Genomic DNA, 26,535 nt, shown 5'->3' on the forward strand with positions numbered 1-26,535 from the left:
AGTAAAGGAACCAATCTCCTTCTCAGTCTATATGGGGAAAATTGAAGGTCCAGCATAATTTCAATGCCTTTCTGTACTGCTACAGCAAAAGCCCAAAAGACTCCTCTCTTGCACTGCCACCCCACCATTAGCTAGTATATTTTTTTTGTTCAACATCCCAGAGTTATTCTGGTGATGTACTGGACCCAATTTAAGATGAGGGAATAAAAGACGCAAATACTTATCTTCAAATAAACCACATATCAGACCATTGCAACCTGTATTTCAATATTGAGTATTCACATTAACACACAAATAAAATTGTGCAGAGAAAGAATCTTACCTCACCATGATTAAAACGTTCCTCTCTAAATAAAAAACCAGAAAATCACATTATTTGTTTATGTACTACAGCAGCACTGGTTTTACTTTGAAGTCATCTATAGTGGCTCTAGACAACTGAACAAATCCAGGAAGCATGAGTCAGCACCTGCACAGATATTTTTTTTTCCCCCCTCTATAACAAGCTTTGAAATACATTACAAATCAGTAACTATCCTCCTCAATCCCTGTATCTATTTGGAAATCTGAAAATTAATTTCAGCAGGTTTTTAATTACTTCCATGAATTATTTCATATATAGAACAGCTAATTTAGAGAATGAAACTTCAGTAACGTAAGAGAGGCAGAGCACTGATACTCAAAAAAAAATACAAATGTGAAAAGAGTCAAAATCATGTATACTTGTTCTCCAAAAACATCTGTGAAGACAGGATGCTGAATCCTGCTCATATCTGTTGAAATTTTGATAATGGCCATTAGACTATGGAAAGCAGAGATCACTGAAATGATTAGTGATAAATTAAAAAAAAAAAACCAGGAAGCAAAAAGATGTGTCAGGGAAATGACAACATTCAATTGGCCAAATTCACTGCTCTTGAGCACGGCATCAACAAGTGATGCCAAATGGCTGTGACAGGTAGAGTATGTATTACAGAAATTTAGAAAATAAAATTAATACAGATGGGATCCCTTCTGAAAGATGAAACTCAGGTATCATTATAACCTGGAAAAAAATAATGGGGAGGAAAGAATTTGTATTCACTATCTATAGGGGAAAAGCGAACAGGCACATAAATAAATATTGGTTCAGGAACAGAACAGAAAAATAAGTGATTAAATAGAAAATTTGGGGATAAGAGGGTTAAGATGTCTGAAACTAAGTTCAGCAGCTAAACTTAGTTTTAGACATCCTATAAAAATACCACATATAGTACCTCCAAGCCATTCAGTTACTGAACGATACATAATTTACCCTTCAAAAAGGGCCAACATAATGTAGAATTCTGAATTATTTAGCATATAGCAAATCAAACAAAATTCCAGCAGAAAATTCAGTTTTACATTAAAAGAGAAGACAATATTTACCTTTCATATTGGCCTGCCTGAGATAAGGTCCACCTAAGATATTTAATTGCCTGAAGAAAACAAGAGCCAACAAAAAGTATGAATAAACTTTCAAAAGCATTCTAAAGCATTTTCAACATTTGCTAAATTAAATTACACCTGGGTAATCTCATTTTGAGATAATGCTAAGATAAAGACATGCAATGTTTTAGCTAAAAATTCTTTTTGAGGATGTTTAATTAGCCAGGCAGTTAGCAGTTATCCCATCTGTTCCTGTGTAAACTGTAAGTTGTTTTTACACAAATTATACACAATCAAATTTACAAAAACAGTTATAAACTTCGGTTATAGTACTCATCAGCTAAGTGACAGAAATTGTTTTGGCGCTTAACATCAAAGCAAGTTTACCGCCGACTCAGGACTGGACCTTTGTAAAAAATCTGTATAAAGAGAATACAGAATTTTAAGCAAATATTTTTTAAAATCTGCATTTTATCTAACTATATTGGGTTTACATGGCAAGGTTTTGGTAGTAGGGGGGCTGCGGGGTGGCTTCTGTGAGAAGAGACCAGAGGCTGCCCCCATGTCAGACAGAGCCAGTTCCAGCCAGCTTCAAAACAGATCTACCACAGGCCAAAGCTGAGCCCATCACTGGCACTGGTGGTGCCTCTGTTGATAACATGTTTAAGAAAAGGTAAAAAACACTGTGCAGCAGCTTTAAGAGACAGCAGTGAGAAAAATGGGAGAGAAACAACCCTGCAGACACCAAGGTCAGTGAACGAGGGGGAGGAGGTGCTCCAGGCACCAGAGCAGAGATTCCCCTGCAGCTTGTGAAGAAGACCGTAGTGATGTAGGTTTTCCCCCTACAGCCCATGGAGGACCATGGTGGAGCAGATATCCACCCTGCAGCCTGTGGAGGAGCCCATGCCAGAGCAGGTGGACGTGCCCTGAAGGAAACTGCAACCCATGAAGAGCCCACACAGAAGCAAGCTCCTGTCAGAAGTTGCGACCTGTGGGGGACCCATGATGGAGCAATCAATTCCTGAAGGACTGTACCCCGTGGAAAGGACACACGCCGGAGCAGTTCTTAAAGAACTGCAGCCTGTGGGAGGGACCCACTGAGCCTGGAAATAAGGGGGTGCGGATGAGGGGAAGGTGTTTTTAGTTTTGTTTGTTTCTCACAATCCTACTCTATTTTTAATTGACAATAAATTAAATTAATCTTCCCCAATTCAAGTCTGTTTTGCTCATGACAGTAAATTGGTGAGTGATCTCCCTATCCTTATCTTGACCCATGAGCTTTTTCAACTCTTTTCCCCCGTCCTGCTGAGGATGGGGAATGACAGCATGGCTTGGCAGGCACCTGGCAGCCAGCCAAGGTTAACCCACCACACTAACTTCTTCCCATTTCAAAATAAATAGTGATCCCTTCAAAAAGCCTAAAAAGTAAATTCAAGGTAAAGGTGATTCACTGAATCAATCACTTACCTTTTTGATGATTACCCCAAAAACCACCACAACAACTGGTAATAGCAGAGTCTTTGTGTATCTTACTGGAGTCTACAATGGAAATAAACTGCATTAATTGCTTTCCATTCACCTATAATTACTTCAATGGTCATTTTAAAGAAAACAATATGAAGAGTTCTTCCTTGAGTAAAATGTAAATTTAAACATTCAGCAAGAACAAAGCAAGCTTAAAGAAACTAAAATTTAAACTCCACCCAGCAATCACACTAGAGGTCATAATACTAGGGTCATTAGTAAATTATTCCCAGTTCTTTGGCAAGCCACCCAAAGACTAAAAGTAGATTGTATCTCATCTGAATTTGAGTACTATGGGTTGAGTAACCTATAAATGTTCTAAATGCTTATCTAAATACTGATGAACTAAAAAAAGTCTAACACCACATTAAGAAGCTTCTATGCTCTTCTGTAGTCTTAAATCTACCACACAAGACCTTTGCTGCTCTCAGTACATTTGCCATATACTGAAAACGAGTTACTGACAGCCACATAAAACCTTAAATTTGCAGAACTGTAACCTTTCATTTATCCCTGAGCAAGCACTTCTTTAATTCAAGCAAGCACATTTCTTAGATCCAAAATCAAAACACTGGGGTTTTTTTAGTTCATTTAAAAGCAATAAAACCAGTTAAATTTAGCTTAAGTTCATTAATGTCTCTAACTTCACAAGTAAACACTTAAACTTGTGATGGCAGTAGGAGGTTATGGCTCTCAGATGTTTTAAGTTATAAATTAAGATAAAACAAAAAAGTTCCCTCTTCCATAATCATCTATTTTCATCAGATTACCTCTTTTTCCATGAAGTCAAACTCTGCAGCACAGGTATACATTAATGTATCAAAATCCTTGTAGCCAATAAATTTAGATTTTAATATATTTCCTATATGAGCCTGGTAGGATATACAGAAAAAAAAGCTGTAGTAAGGAAAAACTGTCCTGTTTTCCACAACAAAGTAGTTTAAATGTATATGAGAAATATTTTTAATTAGAACAGAAGTTTATATGATTTACAATATTGTTATAAGAGCACCAAAAATCTATTTCTGGTATATTAAATGACATCTTTGAGCGTAACACAGATTGGACTGTGTTAAATAAAAAGCAGAAAGCAGCAGAAAAAGGGTGTTACCATTGCAACTGGGTTCAACAAGAGTACAGTTTTGCATACTTATATGTTAAGATATGACCTTCCCATGGTTTGCCCCTTGATGCACAACTGCAGATAGATTTTTAACAGTAGAATCTGACAATAAAGGGGCTGAAGCAAAGTGAGGAGTCCTAGTTACAAGCATTTCAAAACTGTCTTAAAAATTAGCTTCAGAGGGAAGTGAACTAAGAAATTCAGTAAATAAAGATGTAGGTAGAAGATATCAAAAATAAACAAAGTTCTATAAATCCACTTTTAAAAACAAACACACAGAGCATTTACTAACTCAACAGTAAAAACATTTGTCTTTTCACAAACTTTAGTAATAACACCTCAAAGTGATAATACATAATGTATGAGAAAGCAAATATGCAATCCCTCTCCCATTTCTACAAAACAAATCTTGGAATTTCAGGAAAGCATATCAGTAAGATGCCAAAATAAAAATATTAATAATTAAAACATTTTTGAAAGACACCAACCAGATACTCAGAACTTACATCATCAGCTATTCCAAACGCTAAAGAAGTTAGGTATTTCAAGGTGACTGTCCCAAATAACCAGGCACATCCTTCAATGACCTTAAAAAAATATATTCAGAATGAAATTAACATGTCTCAACAAACTTTTAAAGAAACCTCTTCTTTTTTAAAAGGCTTATTAAATTTAGCTACTAGTTACAAACTCTCCTATGTTATCACTAAGTAGTACAGTAATTTCTAACCAATTACACTTCTTAAATTTCAGTACACTGGGGTATTTTAAGGTTTTTTTGTATTTTCTATTACAGTTGAAATAATTTTGTGCAACTGATTTATATTACGGCTGCACACAACATTGTAGCAGAGGAGGCAGCAAAGTTAACTTTAAACAGGGGCAGCCTAACTGTCAGTTCCATCTGGTTTGCATACACCAATGTGTAGTGATTACTTCCCACCAATAGGCTCTCCATATTATCAGGTTGTACTACTCTGCTAATTCAAATCTTTGGAGGAATTTGCTGATTTATAGTACCTTTTCAAGATAATCTCAAGTTAGATCTTGAAGGAAATATAAAGAAAGTATGTACAATTACTACTTTTAGTTACATATCATGTTTATCCCTGTACCAGAAAGATTAAATTCTTGGCAATCTAGCTTAATCTATCTAATTCTTTATAAAACCAGATCAACTGAATAGGACAACCTGGCTTAGTATCCTGTATCTGGGACCAGCAGCAGACGCTTTCAGAGAGACTGTAACAACAAAATACAAACTGATCTTTACCCTAATGTAACGAGGGGCTTTATGTGATGACAGGTTGCATTCAACTATCCCATTTAATGGCTGCAAATGAACCTAAATACCTAGGAGGTACTTAATCCTTTTCTGAATGCCTCTATTTTTTTTTTGCTTCCACAGTATCTTTCTTCTCTCTTATAAGCTTATTGCTGCTGGCATAAGGGGCACTAAATAAACTATAATTATATCCTACTTCTATTCACTGGCTTAGTCATATTTACCTTTATTTTACAAGATGTAGAATTCTAACCTATCTTAAAATCTCAGCTATTTAGCATTTCTACAATAATAATTATCTTCATATTCTCTCTACTTAAATTTGATGGTAGTGCATTTTGGGGGAAGGCATTCTATCTTTTTTTTTAAAGAGAGACACGTTGACTGAGACTGCATACAATATTTAGGATGCTAAGTATGAGTTTACAAAATAAAAAAAATATTTCTGCTTTCTCTGCAGTTCCTTCTCCATGACTTCCATTAGGTATTTTCATTTTTGATGCCTGCTCAGTAATGAATTGATGTGTTCAGAGAACTTTTAATAAGAATACCAAGATTTCTCTGCTGAATGGCAAGGACTTATTTAGGATCAATTATTTTATATACATACTTAAGGTGGTGGTACTCTTCTTTTGAGAACTTACCATTTAATCCCACCCTTTGTTTCTTACCTTCTAACATTAACACCTTATCCCATGGAGCTTATTTTCTTTTATAGTTCCAGTTAGATATCTTCCCCAAAACGCTTCTGAAATTCAAGTGCATTACATTCACCCACACACCCTTATCTACATCCTTCAAAGAAGTCAAATACATTTGCAAGGCATGACTTCCTTTCACAGAGGCTGTATTGGACCTATCTCATTATATTGCGTGTACATATAGCCTTAACAACTTCATCATTATTCAAGTTTTTATTCTTTTACAAAAGTTAGACTTATTGGTCTGCAGTTCCACAAATGCCTTGGATCTCCTTTTGAAAAACTAACATGAGATTGGCCTACACTCCCATTTCCCCTGGTACCACAGCTAACTACATTGGCAGGTTATACATGCACTGCAGTTTGTTATAAATATTTTTTGTAATTCCTTTATATTCTAATTCCTTTATAATAACTATATGAATTCCATCCAGTTTTGCTAACAAGTTAGCCTTCATTTAACAAGAATGCCTGTCTTAAGCCAAGCATAGTCTCGGTAGGCTCCCATTTCAGGTGTTTTTACAAGTTAATGTTATGTCTTAAGCAGCAAGTTGCTTCTCGTGTTTTCTACAGTGTTTATTTTATTTGTCATAGTTTTGGGGGTGTCCTCCATGTTCGGACATGACTTCTACTGCTCTCAAACTTCACCCACACACCCTACAGTGTTTTACTCTGACTTGCTTCCTTTATTTAGTTATGTAATTATATGCTTGCTGTTGTTATAAAAAATATCCTAAAAAAATTATATAGGATACATTTTAGTGAATATCTAATACAGTATCTTAATCTCCATTTCTGCAAGCACTGTTAGCCTTTTACTTGCCTTTTCTAAATTGTCCTTTAAAATAAAGGGATTTTTATACAGATCTTAGGTTTTGTAAACATGTTTATGTTGGTAATTTAAAATTAAACATGTTGCCATTTGAAGGCTATTTCAATTTTCTGACACAAATGTATGTTTATGCTCCTTTTCTTCCTTCAGTAATTTTAAGATTTATTTCTGGGAATATGGACAATTTACTTAGAGTAGTTCAGCTATATTTCTTGATTTTCAACTATTAGAAACTAAACCAGAAGTTATTTCTGTATTTCATTGAAACAAAAAGTCATAGTTCTTTTCTGAAATTCAAAATACATGAAATTCCTTACCCATAGATAGACTTCTCTTCTGCTGCTTTTCAAGACTTTTGGACTCAAATCAAGAATTCCCTAATAATAAAATGAATGTACATTTTCAGGTAACATATAGTAACAACAAGATATTCCAGTAACCTGGGTGAGGGGAGTTTTTTGTTTTGGTAAGCGCCTATTGTACCACACAGCTATTTATTAAAAAACCCTCCATAATTAATATAACCTGAAATATGAATGAATGTTTAATATTGTGATTTCACTCTGCACTGGCAAAACATGCCATCATAAAAACTCCTACTGCAGTTTATATACAATTAATGGAAGACTACTCTTCTCTGTAACAAGTAAGATTCTGTATGATACAGTTCTAAGCTTCTTTAAATGAAAGCCAATGCGAAACTGAATTATGTCAGCTTCCATGAATGACAAGACACATCTGAAGCAATAAATAAATTACTGGCAGCGTAATACAAACAATTTTCAAACAAGGCAACAGAATCTGGGAGGGTGGGAGGAGTTACTGGTATTTTTCTGTTTCACATTATGTTCCTCATTTTACGACGAAAGGAAGACTCACTTTAAGCTAATTTGATGAACAAAGTAATTAAGAAAAACTGAGAATGAACTTAAAAGCTTTCAGGTACCCAGTCCATATGTGACACTAAGACTGAGGCCACTATAAGCACCCAAATAACAGACAAACAATAAATATTTTTTCCAAAGCAGAAAATAGGCAAGAAATTCAATGTACCTGTACTTACTATATAATTACAGAAGCTGCTACCAGAAACTAGAGTGGGTTTATAACAAACAAACTATACTACAGCAAATACCAGTATCCAAGATAGCTTAATCTTAGCACAAGTGAGAGATTACCACTCTTTTGCTGATGGACAAAATATAAACAAAAGAAAAAAAAAAAAAAAAAATCACTGAGCTCCCCCCAAGCTTCTAGGAGAGGCAAAAAGAATCAGAAATGGAGATGACTTTTAGTATGCTAAACTAGGTCTGTTCACACAATCTTATCTCCTATTTCCTATGTACATAATTCCCTGAAGAGAAACTGTATGAAACTGAAAGAGGTTGGGGGTTGTTTTTCCTATTTAAGGAAAAATTAAGATAGTGAATGCTGAGATGATGAGTCTTCAGTGAATATCACCACTAACATGGCAGTATGACTCAGCAGTTTCAAATAGTCTAAAACCATTGTTATATATGGTTTAGTCATTTGTTCTGCATTTGCAGTTTCACAATCAATAAAGAAGCATTTAAAACAAACTCCTTGCTCATGTTCGTGTTTTACAATTATTCTGGTCAAAAATACATAATACATGGTAAATCTTACATTTTTACAAAAAGAAGAGAGCTACAAAAACAAGAGAACTGAGCCTTAACTGAATTTCTCTTATGAGGAGGTCTTGGTGTAAAACTATGATTTTTTAAATTAGTATTTACCCATTCTCCAAATATCTTTAAGGACTAATTCTGTTTGTCATGTGAAAGGTTCCTCAACTATCTGGTAATGCAGCAGTTTCGTATTTTACATCAATACATACATAACAGTACAGCATTACAGTCTTAGCACGTCATATGATTTTTTTCTTAAACAACTTACCCAGATAACTACTAAAGATGCAGCATAATATGATGTCAATAACATTGAATTACCAAACATCAGAATAAAACACACTACAAGAGATACCTGAAAGAAAATAAAAATAATTAAATTTAAAATAGAAAAGGAAAGAATTGCCCAAGTATAAAAATTACCTTGTATCAACAGCTTTAAATTTAAAGACACCTACTTCACAGCAACTGCAAACTTGATACTCAGCTTACAGAATTGTTCTGAAAACACTGATTATAAGGACTTAATGGCAACAGGTAGCCAAGTGTAGACTATTATGTTAATTTATATTTTAAAAGTACTTATAGACAGAAAGACTCGATCACAGGACTAACTCATCTTACGTGATATACCAGCTACCATTTTTGAAGTTATTCCTAACATACTCATTTTTTCAAAATTATTGTATTATTTCTCCATCCTCCATCTTTCAGAATCCTGAACAAACATAAAAATGTTGAATAAAATGTTTGTCGTCTTCTTTCTTCCAAACTGAGAAGCATACATTTAAAATATAATCATCACCAAAGTCAAGGAAGCAGAACTCTGATTGTTTGATCATATGCACTTAACTACGTGAGGTTGAAAGTCAAGGCTGAAATACAACTTTCATCCGCCATCCTGATCTCCTACTGTGCTTTCTTTTTAATAGGCTGAATTACATTTTCTAAGTTGGAAAGCAAAATCAGTGATCAATCTCTGCCTTCTTCTGTACACAGGAATAAGGAAAAATAATGTAGTTTTTTGTAAAATATGCAGACTTTTGTACTTCCCCCCCTCACATAGTTAGACTTTCATTTTCCACAGAAAAGGCGGGGGGGCGGGAGTGGGGGAAAAAATTGAAAACACCGCAAAACGAAGATTGGCAGTTTACCCAGCCTCATTAAGCTTTCTTTGTAACATAACATGATTGCTTATCTATCTGAAAATAGGCTTTTTATGACATTTTGGCACCAAAATTATGACATAGCTATTGACATAAGCCAAAAGGCTTAAGTATTTCATCCCGCTTCTGTCAAAAAATTACTAAACCAAGATGCTTATTTGCAAATTTTCCTGGTAAATCTGACTGGGAACAAGCATTTGGTGTCCCAGGTTTATATCAGAAATGAGTTGCATGTAACTTACTACTGCCTTTATTTTATCATTTACAGTATTTCAAAATATACTTGAAAACCTAAGAAATACAATTTAGCTCAAAGCTTCTTTCCTGTGGTAAACATTCTCTTTTTGCCCACTGAGTTTGCATAGCACAATTTTAGCAAAACTATATATTTTAAAGACAACTGTATTTCTTAAAAAAAGTTGTTTACATCTTCCTGTATATTTAAAACTGTAATCTCGCTTCAAAGAGCAAAACTCCTGGTAGCAAAACTTGATCATTATCTTAACTGTAAAAATGAAAATCAGATACATTATGCAGAAACCTACATGCCTTTTATTTACCATCTCCTTCCTTTGTTGACTTTCTCAACCATTTTTGAAAAAATAGCTTTTCCTCAGACTAATAGTTTATTTTCTTTGTCCTCCTTTCTAACTATCTCCCTAAATAGTTCAACCACATCATCTTTGCGTGGTCAAGACTACAGTCTTCAAAACCAAATTTTACTGGGGTTCTTCTCCTTCAGTGACAAAGACTTAGTAAGTTTTGACTCACTAACATCTCATTTTTTTGTTTCTTCTAACCTATGTCATGAGATGAATGCTGCCTTTTCAACTTTGTATTGCTCATGCTCTATTACTTGGTATGTTTTCTAGCCTGTTGTTTGAGACGGTATCTTCAAATCCATGGAATGAGTAGAGACAGAAAGGAGACGCAAATATTCCTATGAATCTTTTAAGTTGATAATTTTTCTGGTGTTCAAAAATTCCTGAGCGCCAGAGGGATCCCAGTTTCTGACACTGTGATACAAATATATATAACATCAAATATTCAAATCCAGGCCCCTCCACCCCTTATTATTGCATCTTTTCAACCATCTTGCAACTAAGGAAAACACTTCAGACAAATGGCCTCTTTTGATGCTCTGACCTGTTTGAGGAGATTTAAGTTTTTTAAAAAAAGTATTACCATATGAGCAGAGAGTATCTTCTGTAATTTGCAGGAGTCAATATAACCCATAATACACACAGCAAATAATGAAGCTATCTAGAATCAAAAGTGAAAGATAAGTTAAAACAATTTGCACTGGTGTACTCTTTCTAGCAGAATACGTATTCATATAAAAAAGTGATTATTCAAACAATCATAAACTAACTTTTATTGCTACTTTTTTGCTAAGTAAATACTTAGGCATCTTGTAACGGTTTCTTTCAAAAAACTTATTGCGGTGCTCTCAATAACAATTATCAAACATATTTGAATATTTAAGAAATAAGTATTCAGCTTTACAAAAACGCAAGGCATCAAAACACAGCACTAACACATCACCTTTCACCCTTAGATTTTTAAGACAAAACAAAACCAAAAAAAGCATTCATTAACATTATTTAACCTTAACTTTTCAGCAAAGTATGGGAACATCCATAATTTGCTGCTGAGGAAAATGAGATTCATTGATTAGGCAGCTTGCTAAAAATCACATGGGAAATTAATAAAATTATGAATTGAACCTGTAATTTCAAATTTCAGGCCCAGCATCTTAAACAGGTTATAGTGATGAGTTTCTCACAATATTTTACAGAATTTAATGGCTTCTTCTTCTGCATACCAGAAAATTTGCATACCAGAGCATATATTGATTGTTCAAACCTATCAAGGCAAACCAAGCAACATATGCTTCAAGTAGGACAGACAAGTGAAAAGGTATGGAGACAGAGATGGATTTCAATCAATTTAAACACTAAGAAAGTATGCTGTACGACAGTATCCTACTACTCACATTAGCATTTACTGTACTTTAACACTAGCTAAAGTTACCTCAACTGTCCGAACTCTCAGACAGTAAGATTATGCCACTACTCACAGGCCAATCAAAACTAAATAGGAAATCATGCAAAATCATGCCAGATATTACATGCCATGCAAACACTGCTCCATTTAAAAATTTGGAATACCCTAAAGAGATGCAAGATCAATGCCTTTTTTATTTTTGTACTTCACTATACAAAGTTTTTTCTTGTTCTGCACTCGTTCTAATGTACTGATCTTAGGCTGGAGAGTGCTTTTCAGAGAAAAGTACTTTTTTTAGTCCTGGAAACAGAAGACTGAGTGGTGTAAATGGTCAACTTTTAAACTTAAGACTAGAAAAATATTGATGGGATAAATGGTGTGAATCTTTCCTGAGAGCAAGAATGAAATCTGGCTAGAAGGAAAGCATTGGTATCACTGTGAATTCAATAGCTGCCTATACAAAGCAGCCAATTTGCCTAGATAAGACCAAGAGGCTATTTAGAGGTGAATATGGTCTTACCTGTGTTAGAAGAACAAACTGAGCAAACTGCCAGGGAAGCATGAAAAAGATATTAGAAACACACAGTGCAATCAAGCTTCCTGTATTAATATTCGGAATCCTTGGGAAAAAGAGACAGAATAGGCATCAGTAAGTCAAATTACACAGGTGTTTGCATATTATTGAAAAGTACAATAGAGAATGCAATAAAAAACAAAGTTACCTTGGAAGTCAGCTAGCAATATTGATCAACTACAAATAACACTGCTCAAGTAAATTTAATATCAATTTTCCATCAGTTTTCAAACACAATAGTTCTGATGCTTAATGTTTCTTAACTGTCACTCATTACCAAACAAGTCTTCTCCTGGCAGCATGTAATACAGCAGGCCAATCTATGTCACTTGCAGTGGTCCACCTTCTTGTAACAACTCTACAGTCAGGTCACAACCATTTCCATTTCAGCTGGGATCACAACTATTCTCTGAACAGTCTGCATTTGAAAGTGATTTCACTCCTCTCTCTCACATTTCTTCCATATTTATTTTCTGCAACTTTCTGCCAGCAATCCTGAGTAAGGTTTCAGGGCAGGAGACAATGACAAATACATGAAACTCATCTTTAACTGAAAACAGCCCATTCTCTATGTCCTGCTATAAGTGTTACTTATTTAATCCTGTGTTAGCTTCGAGTTCACTTCAGAAACATGTCATGTTTCAAATTTCACCATCTGTTGGCCTCCAACAGATGAAGACACCACAAATATTCTGCTGCAAAACCCAGACCCAACAGATTACAGCAGTCTTACCAAATTCTGTAAAATTTTCTTCAGCTTCTTTTACAAAGCCTCAAGATTAACTTCTATTGGAAGTCACGCTGAGCATGAGTCTAATGTATTAAGTAATACATTATACAAATGTGATACAAGTGATACAAATAATGGAGAATTTAAGTTCTAGTCTCTGTTTCAAAGATAGTTCCTATATTTCATTGGAATACTGCTATACATAAAACAGAGCTGCTCTTGAAGCAGGAATTATAACTGAGAAACAGAAAGTTAAGATGTTTTATCCCTTTTTTGGAACCTCGCTCCGAAATGCTTAAATAGCTACTTCTCTTCAGTAAGCAAACCCAAGTACTATTTTATGTACCAAGATTCAAAGAACAGGAGTGAATCCAACTAATCAAGAAGTGTCATAATTATAGGTACAGAATATATGTGCTCTGATCACCCTAACTTAAAGTGTAATTTCCTCATTTTTTGTTTGACCTCACAATTTAGCATTAAATGAACAGGTGTCTTTCTAATATGAAATCTAGCAATGACTCTACAAACTATTCCTCAAAATATTTTTCTAGACAGCATGTATCTTTTCCTCACCTAAAAACCACAAGTCAGTGACGAGCACAAAACATTTTTGGTTCAATCATCAACAACTACAAATCAGTATGACCTAATAAAGGACAATCTGGGGTTACGAGTACAAAGTTCAGCTAAATCATAAATACACTGCAAATCTGATGCAATGAAGTTGATGGAAAAGCCCTCAAGTATTAACAATCATGCTTATTTTTCAAAACAGAGGCAAGACAAGTAACACAATCATGTTGCAAGCCAGAAACAACCACTGAAAAGCAGGGCTAATAAACTCAAGAGCATCCCTGCATTAACGTAATTAGATTGCTCTAAATCATTGAACTAGTTAATTAGACTAGTTAATTAGTCATAGAAAACTGCAAGAACATAGTAGCTTATGGGTGCCTATAGCATCCTCTGTTGCATAGCATAGGCTTATTCTAAGTGCAACCAACATACCACTCTCCAAGAGGGACAAAACCAATTGATGGAGTATCAGCTTGTTTCTCATGGGAAGGAAGTGACATCAACCAAAAATTCTGATTTTTTAGTTTAGATATGTATTTGCCCACACAGTATTTCTGATTTTTATTTTAATCATGTCTTCAAGTTGCAAAGATTTTCCTTTTAATAAGTGAGTAATATGACTGCAGTTCTACTGGTGCAGCGTCTGCAATGTAACAGCCACAGGAAAGTTTTTATGTTAATGATATCATTGCTACAGCACACAGAGGCACTTAAATATTTAAATAAATGTATTTAAATGCCCTGTGACATTCAATTTCTAAAATAACTGTAAAGAGCTAAGTATAAATTGAGAGGTACCTGAGAATATAGGTCAAAAGCAACATCTGAAGCACAAGGAATGGGTATGAGAAACTTTCACGAAGAGGTGGAGTCCACATGACGCGAGTGCACTAAAAATAAGAACTGGGTTAGATTATAATATTTGCTGCTACATTTCCATAGAACAATGCATTTGTATTTCAAAATGAATGACTCCAGATACTTCAATAAAGCAAAAAACAGGCTACATGAGCTTTTACTCACAAACTTGAAAAAAACAAGCCAGGAAGCAGAAAAGAAAAGGAAAAAGGAAGCGGCTTCCAGACTTGAGGTCTATGATGCACTGTTTAATTAAAATAGATCACTGCTTTTCCAAAATTAAATGTGGAAGCTAGAGAACATCCAAGAAAAAAGCCAGGACAGCAGTTGCTTGTCCCTGCTTCTGCTGAAATTAACAACTCATTCAGGTAACCAGAACCATTCTCATATTCAGGCAGTGACTTGCCACACTCAGAGAAGGTGCATGGGCAGAGGATCTGAAGGATAAACCAACATACTCTTTATCATGCTAGAGTTCTCTAGGTTATAAACATTCCACATGTCTACTAGCAACAGCACAGAAAGTATAAAATTTGAAGCTGCCCTCCAAAACAGGCCAGTAAAACTGAACACATGAAATTAACCTCTTACAGAGCTTATACTAACTTATATACTTTGCTCTTTAACCCTAATAAAGCAAAGCATAATACAATTAAGTCAGCTGAATAGCTTTTTCATTAATTTCTTGGGGTTCATGGCAAATGGCTCAGCTATAACTGTCATCTCCAATGTTTATATTCAGCTCTTTATAAAGTGCTTGCAGATGGCACTGACCATCAAAAAAATAATTACAACTTCACAGGACAACTCTGACATACAAACAAATGGGTTCAAAATGGCTATCAACAGAGTTGCACTAAAAATTAGAAGTAGGTTCTTTACAACTACAGGACAAAAACGTAGTTCATCTTAACATGGACCATAAGGAATCTATGAAAGCTTACAGGATGTTGATGCCAGGATGTTCCTTCTCCTTCGCTTCCTATAATCTTAAAACCATTTTTTAAAATACTGTTTTACCAAATAAGTCACTAGAATCAACATTATACAATTCCTTGCTCATTGTCTTGCTATTTCATGAATATGTTAAATTAATAGTGTAAAATAAATGTGTAGAAATAGTGTAAAGTAAATGCAAAGTACAGAAGCCCATCACATTAATCAAACACAGTCCTTGCTGTCTAAAAGCACTCTCTGTAAAAGCTGCACCCTGATTACCATTAAAACAAACCTTTCATAAATATATATACTAATGTGTTGTCTTCAGCTGACTGCACAGATGTGATTAGTTAAAATTATTTTTATTAGCAATAAATATAATAATTATTCTAAAGCACTGTAGTCTTTTTGATTATTTTTCAAGGCTACAGCAACATTTGATTTACCAAATCTTTTGATACTGAAGGAGATACAGACAGGAAAGAAATGATGAGCATATACAGCCATAAAAAGGCAGCATTACCTTAAAAGTGGATTGACTAATGTAGCCCATGCTATTTTTCTATTATATTTGGAATGTAATACTAAACTCAATCATCTGTGGATGATTTATCAGGGCTGTAAACTAACTTTGCTGCAGGTATAAATACATCAGATCTGTCTAAGCTTGAAATCATTAAAACACAGTAGCACAAGTACAGCACAAATAAAAACATACTGCCTTAAGATCATAAGCTCAGTGCCAGAAAGCTAACCACTTTTACCCAGCATTAGATCTGAGATACCAAGGCTTGCAGATCAGGCTTAGGATACCAAGGCTTGCAGATCAGGCTTACTCATGTAGCTCAGTCCTGTCCTTCCAGAAAAGGAAAGCAAATTCTTAGCAACCGGTCTAGCTCCACTGTATGTACTGTTGAACCACACGCAAGATGATTTCCACAGAATCAAAGGCATATCGAAGAGTTAAATAGTTTTTTTATACACGCACGCACACCCCTTGCATGTGATTCAACAGTTTCACAGTGAAGCTAGACCACCTATGTACATGTAACTACATATATTACCATACCTGTATATACACAACAATATCAAACAACTCTGAATTATTTCATTAGGTACAGTACAAATGTGAAGAGCCAGCTGAGATATAACACTGCGCCTCTGCAAGTAAGTCCTATTGCTCTCCAGAAATCCTTACAGCTGAGCCTGAATCAGGGTCACCCTGCTTAAGCTCTACCTAAGCTCAGACTACCTCTATGTAGAGCTATGCAGGCCTAATTTCACGCCATTCTCCAAAATACACACATTATCTGCGTTTTTCCGCCAAGTCAAGTCATCCATAGAGAGAGATGAGCTCTCCTACAGAGTCTCCTATGGATAGGAGAACTGCCTGTGCCATAGTGAAATAAATGCTTCTTTTCATTATTGCTACCACTACCTTTGAAGTTTTCAACCTGTTCCTTTCTGAAGTTACACTTTATCACCTTCACAGACTTGGCAAAACAGTGCGTACTCTATCAGTATTTCCTAGCAAAGGATAAAACGTTCACTTCCATTCAGAATGCCATTGAGAAGAATGGAAACACACACAAAACTTTGTATTTACCCTCTTATAGCACCAAAAAAAGTTTAGAAACTCTGTAACATTTACCCGGTCTGGACCAGGCAGTTAACATCTATGGGTGAAAATTCTTCACAGAGGACATTTAGAGAAAAACATTTCAAATTAAACTTAAGAATAAAATAGCTATTTAATCATGCAGATTTTTGTTTTATAAGAAAACTGTCAAAGCTCACTATGAATAGAAGCATCTTTGATTCCGTTATGTGCAACTACATATTCTTACTACTCAAGAGTTTTCTATCAAGTTCAGCTCAGTAAAATAAGAAAACAAAACATAACTTTAACCCTTAACAAAATCTTAAGGTAGCTAGTTTCCATCTAGAAAATCTTTACAGTACAGCTGCATGTTAAGTAAAATAAAACAAATATTTATATTAATTTATATACATAAAATGAACATTAAAAAAAAAGAAACACTGCCCAAGAGTATTAGAATAAAAGCCATGACTTTTCTTCCAAAATATGAAACAATGACATGAACAGCATTAGCTGAGGACACAGGGAGATGTTTTAAGTGACAGTTTCTTTTTTTTTTTTTTCTGTAATGCAGCTTACTAAAGAAGTTTAGCATTGGAATTCTCTACATACATATACAGTTTCTAAATTCTGTGTATCCTGGCTATAGTATATCAGTACTACAGAGGTTTCTTTGCCTTTTTTTTGTGTGTATGTGTGTGTGTGTGTGTGTATTCATGAATTTCCAGTAAAACACATAGCAATTTAAAGAAAACCTCCTCCACTTCTGAAGCTTGTTCATATGGTACATATAGCCCAGTTATGTCTGGAATTGGCACAAAAATAGAATATTTTGATGTTTTGAAACTTGGAAGTCATTGTGCTACTAAGATATCAATCTTGGGACCACTTTACAATATATTTCCTTTCTGAATTTTTTTTTAACATCTAAGGTGACACACTGGACTGTGCTATACATTTTTGAGCCATAGCCTATTTTGCTTTCAATAATTTCTTATTCCCTTTAAATTAATCCCTGAATAGAAAAGCAACATCACTATGTTAATGAAATGAGAATTAGCTTAAACTTTAAAAAAAAAAAAAAGCGCAGGGGGGAGGTTGGGGAGGGAGACCTACCTCTCCATGGTTGAAAAAGAAACACATCACAGTAACAAGGCCTCCTAGACGGCTCCCGCTGTGAAAAGAATAGGAAAAATAGGTACAACAGAATCTCATAATGGTCAATACTGCTTAAAAAATGTGAAACAGCACTTACGTACAGCTAAGTTTATTGGGGGGAAGGAGGGGGTGATGCTTTCAAGCATCATGGGAAAGCAATCTACAGTGTACATACAACATTAAAACACAAGTTAGTCAGCTAATGTTTATTTCAGAGCAGACCACTCTTCATATATCAGCTCTTTTCTGCAGAACACCAATTTTAACATAAATGACTTGGAAAACGGTTATTCCACTCCTCACAAACTTTGGTTTAGATTGTTACATCTGGTGCTTCATCTGCTGTACCTAGAGCTTGGTCTTGAAAAGTGCCAAACTTTTTTTTTTTTTTTTTTTAAACACCAGACAATATAAATGGAGTATTTCTTCCCTAAGATGGTGAGCAGAAAACTTCAGAACTTGTATGCTCAATCTTCCAACAGGGAATTTTGGTCTGAATCTAAGACTACGTTAGGGTAATCAAATCAAGCACATTCAAAAAACATATTTAGAAATGAATTCATGACATAAGAATTAAATTGTATCTTGCATTGACCATGTGAAATACTGTGATGTTAACATTAGAAAAAAATTTTAAGCCCTTGACTTAAGGATTTTTATACATTTCTAAACCAATCAAATTCACCTGTTGAATAATTAGCACCATGGAGTCAAGAAAAAAACCCAAAGCTATTACTTAGAATTATCCCATCTCAAAATAGCGATCGATAAGGTTCCTATTTGTTTGACTAGATTTGTAATTACTCATGTCCTGTGATACAAAGCAAAGAACTTTTTTGTGCACACAAGTGCACTACTGCTATGAATGACAGAATATACCATCTTTGCTACTAAACAAAAGTATCAGCCAGCTGTTAAGAATCTTTGGAAAAAAAACAAACAAACCTCAGATCCTCTCAGATCCTTCACCCATCCCTAATATACAAGTCAAACAGCATCAGTGAGTTCTGGGTACAAAATCTGAGGATTAAAGATACCAACTGAGTGCTAAAACAATCTCCAGGAATTGTGCATTCTTGCACATAAAACTCAACCTTTCATTCCACAAATTCTAAAAGCATCAATACTGAAAGCCAAAATTACTAAAAGAATGTGTGTAATATTAAAAAATATTAGTCTTGGAAACAAAGCAAAATAAAAATTTGCAAAAATCCTACCAAAATCAGAAACAAAATTCAAGGTCTATGCTAAAGGTTAATATTGCGATGAAACCTTAAAGTCTAGAATACAAAGGCCTTAATTGTATTATGAATGCTTTAGAGCTATCAGCCTCTATAAGGGATCACTATTTTACCACATGAGAAAAGATCAGTAAAGCTTTAGCACAGAATAGGGAAATGCACCTTGTTAGTATCTTTTCCAGAAAAGGAAGCAAACAGAGCCTATTTCACAGAGGGTTATGTATAGTGTTGAGTTATCCTCTGGTTATCCTCTGGTTATCCTGGTTATCCTCTAACAGTGCAATGCTATCATGTAAGAGATACAGTAGTTAAGCCTTTCTATGCCAATATAAAACATAAAGGATAACTCCACTGAAACTCCCACACCATATACAATTGGTGAAGTACATGCCCTTCAGTTGGCATCTACTTCCCCCATGTTCAATATACAATAATCTAAATTTAATAAAAAATTAGTAATTTTTAAAGAACTGCAGATGATCCGAACAGTTACACTCTGTATGGTAGAGTCAGCTCTGGAATAATGAAAGAACTAGTCTTTTGACTCCCTGGGTACAATAAGCTGAAGCTTAAAGCCATCTGGGGAAATGCTGTAATTCATTGTTGATTAACATACAAGAAACAAAATACTGGAAAAGTACTGTCAGAAGGAGATATGGGAAATTTACTGGTAGTTCCTCAAGACACAGTATTTGACAATCGGCTTAAGTATTCTGTCCCTTGACTACAAGAATAGAAAGGCGGGGAAGGTTAGGGGAGGCAGAATCATCCAAATCCCATTCCTTTGTCCATAAAAAAACCCCTAAAAATGGCACGAGTTCTCACCATATTGCTTCAGTTATCTTAACAGAGAATGCTCCAGAGCTTGAGACTAAATTGCATCATGTAAGAAGATTCCCAAGAGCATTTGCATAACTAGAGACCATACACAGGGCAGGGACATACTATGTCTGGAAATCTTCTAACCTTGTGGGGAAATTTGTTAAAGGGAGCTAAACAGCAAAAACTAGTCCTATAACAAAAAACTAGTCCTACAAAAGCAACTAGCTTTCTGCTAGCTTAACTCTTTGAACAAGCTCATTATAGAGTACAGCCAGCACAGATGTGAGAACACATGCTAGCTTGAAAAATAATGCTAAGAAAGTGGTCTTCCACTATCCTATCACCTTCCATCACTAGTCAAAGTTGCAAAGAGACTAAAAGCAAATAAAGGCTGAAATAAAAAGACTACACATTCTATGAACATACAGGGAGACAAAAAAAACCTAGAAAAAACAATTATGTAAGCTTGAGATTATTACTGCTAACAAATTCAGGAATTAAAAGATAGAGAAAATATTAGAGTATGGTTTCCCACCATCAAATGAGGCTATGAAAAAGCCTTTCAAAATGCATAGCAGAAACAATCAGCTTTATGAAGGAGACTTATGCCAATTCATAAGATTACCTACTTCAGTGTAGTGGAACTGTATTACTCCAGATTCAGTTATTTTATTTTTCACACCTTATGGAAAAGCCTAAATATTCTGGCTTGCTTTGACTAAGAGGAACCTTGGAACAGCCATAATGACTAAGCAGTCATCTAGATCTGGTATCCAACTATGAATATTCTTCAGAATAAATAAATAAAGAAGATCAAAATCCTACCTGCAGGAAACTTCGTAGTCACTTGTTATTTTTCATAACCCCAGACAGCTAGTGGCTTACACCTTGACAGAACTGCATTTATATTCTAGTAATCTTGACTACCTACATTGCAGATCATTTATATTAAAAACTAATTACTATCAATACTTGATAGTCATTTACATTCAACACAGCCCAAGTCTAAGGAAAGTACTGAGAAATTAAGACCTTACTGATTTTTCAGTGACATTAATATACAAAATGTGGGTTTCCATACACCTCCCTTAAGAGAAAAATGACAAGTTAATTATATGAATATTCAAAGTTTATCTACTTCCTCAAAACATAAGACATTAATCCCTATGTTAATGAATACAAACATATACGCTTTACCCCCAAACACCTAATAGTTGCACTAAACAACTTCCTCTTTTCACTGTCAGCTCCTGCCCTGTGCTATTCTTTATTTGAACTATCAACACATGCTTCAGAGAGAGCAGGAAAAAAACCACAAGACAGTGAAGCCAAGGAATGAGGGGGAAAAACAATCACATCTCTCAGAGGAAAATGTATCAGCCTTTTGCTTTTTTGCAAAACTAACAAATGAAAATAGAGGTAAACAGAAAAATATTTCCACTTTTGTTTTTCTGCTGAATGTGGAGCCTATTTTTGTATGAAAGCATATTACAGTTCCTGAAATTTAATGATAGATACTGAAAACAGAAAGTCATAGAAAAAGGGAAGTGTATACATATCTCCAAAAGAATGCCTTATCTTAAAAAATATCTTACCTTCTCAGTTAAGTTAAAATTGAAAGACATGCAATATGACTTGAGGCAAAGCATTGGGAAAACTCCAGTCTTGGTTAAAAGTATACTGTGGTTCAAACTTTGTTTAAAAATGAGTTACACTGATAATTTTAAGAGCAGAAACCTGTCAAAAGCCATTTAAAACCTGTACAGCATTTAGTTTTATCCACAACCCAGTGGTATCAATAAGATACCACTTCACTGAAATTTTCCACAACTTTTTCTGGCATCATCATTTATTTTAAGCAAAAAGCTTCTCTGTTCCAGTAATTTTTTAGTGATAATGTATAAGTAATAAAAAGCACTACTACTGTACAAACAAATAAGCAATATCCCATAAAAATATTTTAGCATTCACTTTTTCAAGTTTTGTATAACAACTGACAGCTAGTACCAACTAAATAGCTCAGTCTCAACTGCCTTACCTGAGGTATGTACCGTATATGAAGAACAGTGACATCATTAATCCATTCAAAAGAAAAATCACAGCAACATAAAAGGAAGCAGGGTCTCCCAACCCTAACAAACAAACAGTTAACACGTTGTCAAATATAGAAAAAAGATCATATTGCTTATAAACCACCACACAATCAGTACAACACAGCACACAGCATACTACCTTAATATATCTACAGAAAGAGACAACAAAAAAAAGTTAATGTCACCAAGATTATTGTGGAGATTCAATCAGAAGACCACACTCCTGGGGAAAAAAAAAAAAAAGGAGGGGCGGACACAGCATTGGGGCAGTCAGCAACAAAACAAGCTAAGAGGGAAGCATTAACTGTAAAGAAAAAACCTGCAATGTATAGAAGGCATAAGCATCACTAAGAATATTTTCTATGGACTATGTTTTGACTTCACAGAGCTTTTTAGAACAGGTTTGCACTCCCTATACTCTCACTTCCCATCTCTTGCAGGAGTAAACCCATCTTTAAACATATCACACACAATGCTCTTTGCTTTCTTTGTTTCATTAGAAACCAAGAGATCTTCCAATAATGCAAATCGTTCAGTTTATTCACAAACAATTCTGTATTCACACTTCTGTTGTTACTCTCTTTCCCGTTATTTCTTTAAACCCTCCTGGCTCTAATCATTTCAGCAGTACAGCATAAAAAGCCTTATTCATTATAGAGAAGGTAGCAAAACTTCATAGTTTTGTATGCAGAAATGATTATTTACCATTGCTGAAAATGCAGCGAGACAGTTCTCTAAAGTAAGATGATGATATGCTCACCAATCATGGTAGTCTCAATAGTTGGTGTTTTTGTTGGTTTGGTTTGGTTTTTACAAAAAACAGGAATGAAAAGTTATACATTTATTCACTGTTTATTGCTTCTGACAAAATTAGAGGAAGTGAATCATTCAAGCTCTGAAGAAAGTTCTTATAGCCTATGTGCAAAGGAAAAATACTAACTTGTCACCACACAAAGACATTTTAAATGATAAAATGAAACAACTTCACAAGCTACCATCTATCATTCAGCTTTAACCGACTGTAGAACATCTCAAAAGCATTTCTTGGCAAGGTACTTTTATCGCATAATACTTATTTGACAAGCCAATACTTTAAATGGGGGGAAAAACAAAACAAAACAAAAAAGTGGCAGCGTCCAAGCTTTGGTATCAAAATCAAGGTATAAGATTGAAATTCTTATGCTGAATAGTAGGTCACAAGAGGAAGAAGATTATTCGTAGCAGAATCACTACACAAGATTCCTCCAAAAGGGAGCCTTGTGGTTACCTTTTCCCCCTTCCTCCCCACTCCTTGAGTTGTAGTTAGGGGAGGAAACACAGAGGGCAAGTTCTCGAAATGTAGGAACTTGGAACATATTGGGGATTCTACAGAAGCTACAAAAGTTTAATACATGTACAATGGCCTCCAATTACATTTAGGACACCTTATTCTTTATAACTGTCCAACATTATGAAGGATCAGACTACAACTGTGAAGTTTTTAAGTGCAGTATAGGAATCCAGCCTAGGTAGGAGGAGCTATCTAATAAGCAAAGCCCACATTCTCACCCCTGGTGTTCTCGAAAGTATCTTTTTTTCATGCTTCTCACTTATGTTGTGAACCGGACAAAAACACAGGCTTAGCCAAATAAAAGCATGTCAGTGATAAAGACACAGGAATATTTATTACTTCTGAAATACATAAAGCCACAATTATATGCTTCCAGGAAGAAACTAGGATAAAACACAACTCACCCTCGCAGCTTTCAACAGGACTAAGCCCTTTTCCTCTGTTTACAGTCCAACATGTCTTTGTCGGTACACCAAGGAAATCCATAATGGCAGTATATATGCGGTACCAGCTGGCGAGGACCACCTAGGTGGAAAACAGGATTTGAAGTTTCTGGAAAGGAACTTTGAGATTAGCTCATTGCCCAAGGTAACCTCTCATGACAACAGGCCCTCATCCAAGATTTTTTTAAAGTCAGAATTTATCTCAACTACTTAGCATTTTTGACCATAAATTCCTAAAGGCATCCAACATAGACCAAGTGTTCATTAATAGACTAAAATTATGCCTGCTTTAGAACAGAAATAATTTCATGCATCAAACTGAAATATTTGAAAAAATTATAAATTTCAATATTGTCTGGAAGGTTCCCCATTTAACTATTTTTGCTCATCAGATATTAAAATCCCAGATTTTGTTGACAGAGGACAGTTGGCTGAATTAAATCCATTAAAACCAATTAATTTTTTTTTCCACCTGGCAAGAGTATCAACGGACCGAATCTTTAGGGTTTTTACTCAGAAAAACGTTGATAGGTTAAATTTAAGCATGCATTAGAAAGGGCTTCCAGATGCAATGTAAGACAGCATTTCCATTTTCCATGCAAAGGTCATAATGTTCTTATAACAACCAAATTAAATCTCAACACCTGACACAGAAAACATCAGTATTTTACACACAGAAAAATGACCCATCTCACAGCAAAGTCACTGGTTAACATTACCAAGCTATTCTGTCAGGATTTAACTGACTTTATAGAGTTCATAAATGAGTAATGCGGCCATTCCAGTTGAGCTGCTTTGAAAGTTATCACCCAGGGGTTCCCAGACTGAAAATACGTTTCACCACTGCAGTATTAGCTGTCTCAGCCCTGTGTCACAGAAAACATGTACAAGAAGGATGATTCTCTCTTTTCTTTCCCCATACAATTAATAAAACTCTTTATGTCATTTCTATCTTCAAGAAGGGCAAGAAGGAAACACAGGGAATTACACCTTGATCTCTGAGAACACGATGGAGTAAATCCTCCTGGAAACCACTTCCAAACATACTAAGGACAAAAAAGTGATTGAAGTGGTCAGCATGGATTTACAAAGGGGAAATAACACCTGCCCAACTTCATAACCTTCTGAGATGACTGTCTCGGTAGATGAGGGGACAGCTGTGGATGTTTGGGTTTTTTTATGTGGTGCCAATTCTGGTGTACATCTTTCAGACTAGATGACGGCACAAGAGAACATCCTCAGCAAGTTTGCACATGATACAAAATCGGAAGGTTGATGCTTGTGTTGCCATTCAGAGCGACCTCAACAGGCTAGAGAAACGGGCCAACAGGAATCTCACAAAAAGTAAATGCAAAGTCCTGCACCGGGGAGGAACAACACCATGCACCAGTACAGACTGGAGTTGACCAGCTAGAGAGCAGTTTTGCAGAAAAGGACCTGTGAGTCCTGGTGAACAAGTTGTACTTGAGCCAGCGATAAGCCCTTGTTGCAAAGAAAGCCAAACGTATCCTCAGCTGCATGTCACCAGGACAAGAGAGGTGATCCTTCCCCTCTACTCAGCGCTGCTTAGACCTTATCTCCAGTGCTGAGTCCAGTTCTGGGCTGCCCAAGACAAGAAGAACATAGAGTAAAGATGACTGAGACAGACTCTTTTCAGTTGACAGGACATGAGACAATGAGCACAAATTGAAATACAGGAAATTCCACTTATACATAGGAAAAAAAACTTTTACTTTGAGGGTGGTCAAACACTGGAACAGGCTGCCTAGAGGTGGAGATACTCAAAACAAAACTGGAGATGGCCCTGAGCAACCTGCTCTACTTCACCCTGCTTCGAGCAGAGTGTTGAGACTAGATGATCTTCAGACATCCCTTCCAACCTCAACCGTTCTGTGATTCTATAATTCATTAATTTTTAATACCAGCACTCCAATCATCATGGCTTACTTCATCTGTGGCCTCTACACTCTCACAATGTAAGTCTTATATATTTAAAATAGAACTACATCTTTCTAGACCAAGACTCCCTGCCTCAATATTCTGTCCTGCAACGTACCGAATTCCTGGAGGCTTTATGAACATCTGTGCCCTGGCACTTCTGACTGTGCATGTGTGTATACATGAACCAGTCACTTGCCCCATTTCCAGATAGGCAACAACAGGACTGGGGAACCAAATCCAAATCTTTCCTCTTACCACCTGAATGTGCTTTGTACACTGCCAACAGAATGAATATGGCAGCTTAGAGACATCTGTCTAGCATATTTGCATCACCAGCCCTGAAGCTGACATTACTCTAAGCACATAAAACACTCTTGCTGAACCAATGCCACACAAAAAAAGTTATAGATTTATCAACTTAACCTTTTTACGTCACGAGTGCTTGTGTCTGCTGCAGATGTTACCACACATGAATACTCCCTAAAAAGTTACGAGGTTAGGTACTTCATGCAAAATATAGAAACATTTTTTGC

General features: G+C 35.4%; 1 protein-coding gene across 1 annotated transcript in view; it reads right to left on the bottom strand.

The window, feature by feature from the left end:
- The window catches only part of DPY19L1 (dpy-19 like C-mannosyltransferase 1), a 50,769-nt gene that overhangs the window by 12,881 nt on the left and 11,353 nt on the right, over nucleotides 1–26,535 (bottom strand). Inside the window, exons 6-18 of the mRNA XM_072853653.1 lie at nucleotides 24,023–24,143; nucleotides 22,234–22,327; nucleotides 18,091–18,148; nucleotides 14,376–14,467; nucleotides 12,215–12,314; nucleotides 10,873–10,950; nucleotides 8,790–8,876; nucleotides 7,190–7,249; nucleotides 4,561–4,641; nucleotides 3,702–3,803; nucleotides 2,875–2,946; nucleotides 1,408–1,457; nucleotides 323–347 (exon numbers count right to left, since the gene is read on the bottom strand). Coding sequence (XP_072709754.1) covers nucleotides 323–347; nucleotides 1,408–1,457; nucleotides 2,875–2,946; nucleotides 3,702–3,803; nucleotides 4,561–4,641; nucleotides 7,190–7,249; nucleotides 8,790–8,876; nucleotides 10,873–10,950; nucleotides 12,215–12,314; nucleotides 14,376–14,467; nucleotides 18,091–18,148; nucleotides 22,234–22,327; nucleotides 24,023–24,143 — 1,020 coding nt within the window. The remainder of the gene's footprint in view (nucleotides 1–322; nucleotides 348–1,407; nucleotides 1,458–2,874; nucleotides 2,947–3,701; nucleotides 3,804–4,560; nucleotides 4,642–7,189; nucleotides 7,250–8,789; nucleotides 8,877–10,872; nucleotides 10,951–12,214; nucleotides 12,315–14,375; nucleotides 14,468–18,090; nucleotides 18,149–22,233; nucleotides 22,328–24,022; nucleotides 24,144–26,535) is intronic.

This window comes from Ciconia boyciana, chromosome 2, assembly GCF_034638445.1.
Source record: "Ciconia boyciana chromosome 2, ASM3463844v1, whole genome shotgun sequence".
Classification (NCBI taxonomy): Eukaryota; Metazoa; Chordata; class Aves; order Ciconiiformes; family Ciconiidae; genus Ciconia; species Ciconia boyciana.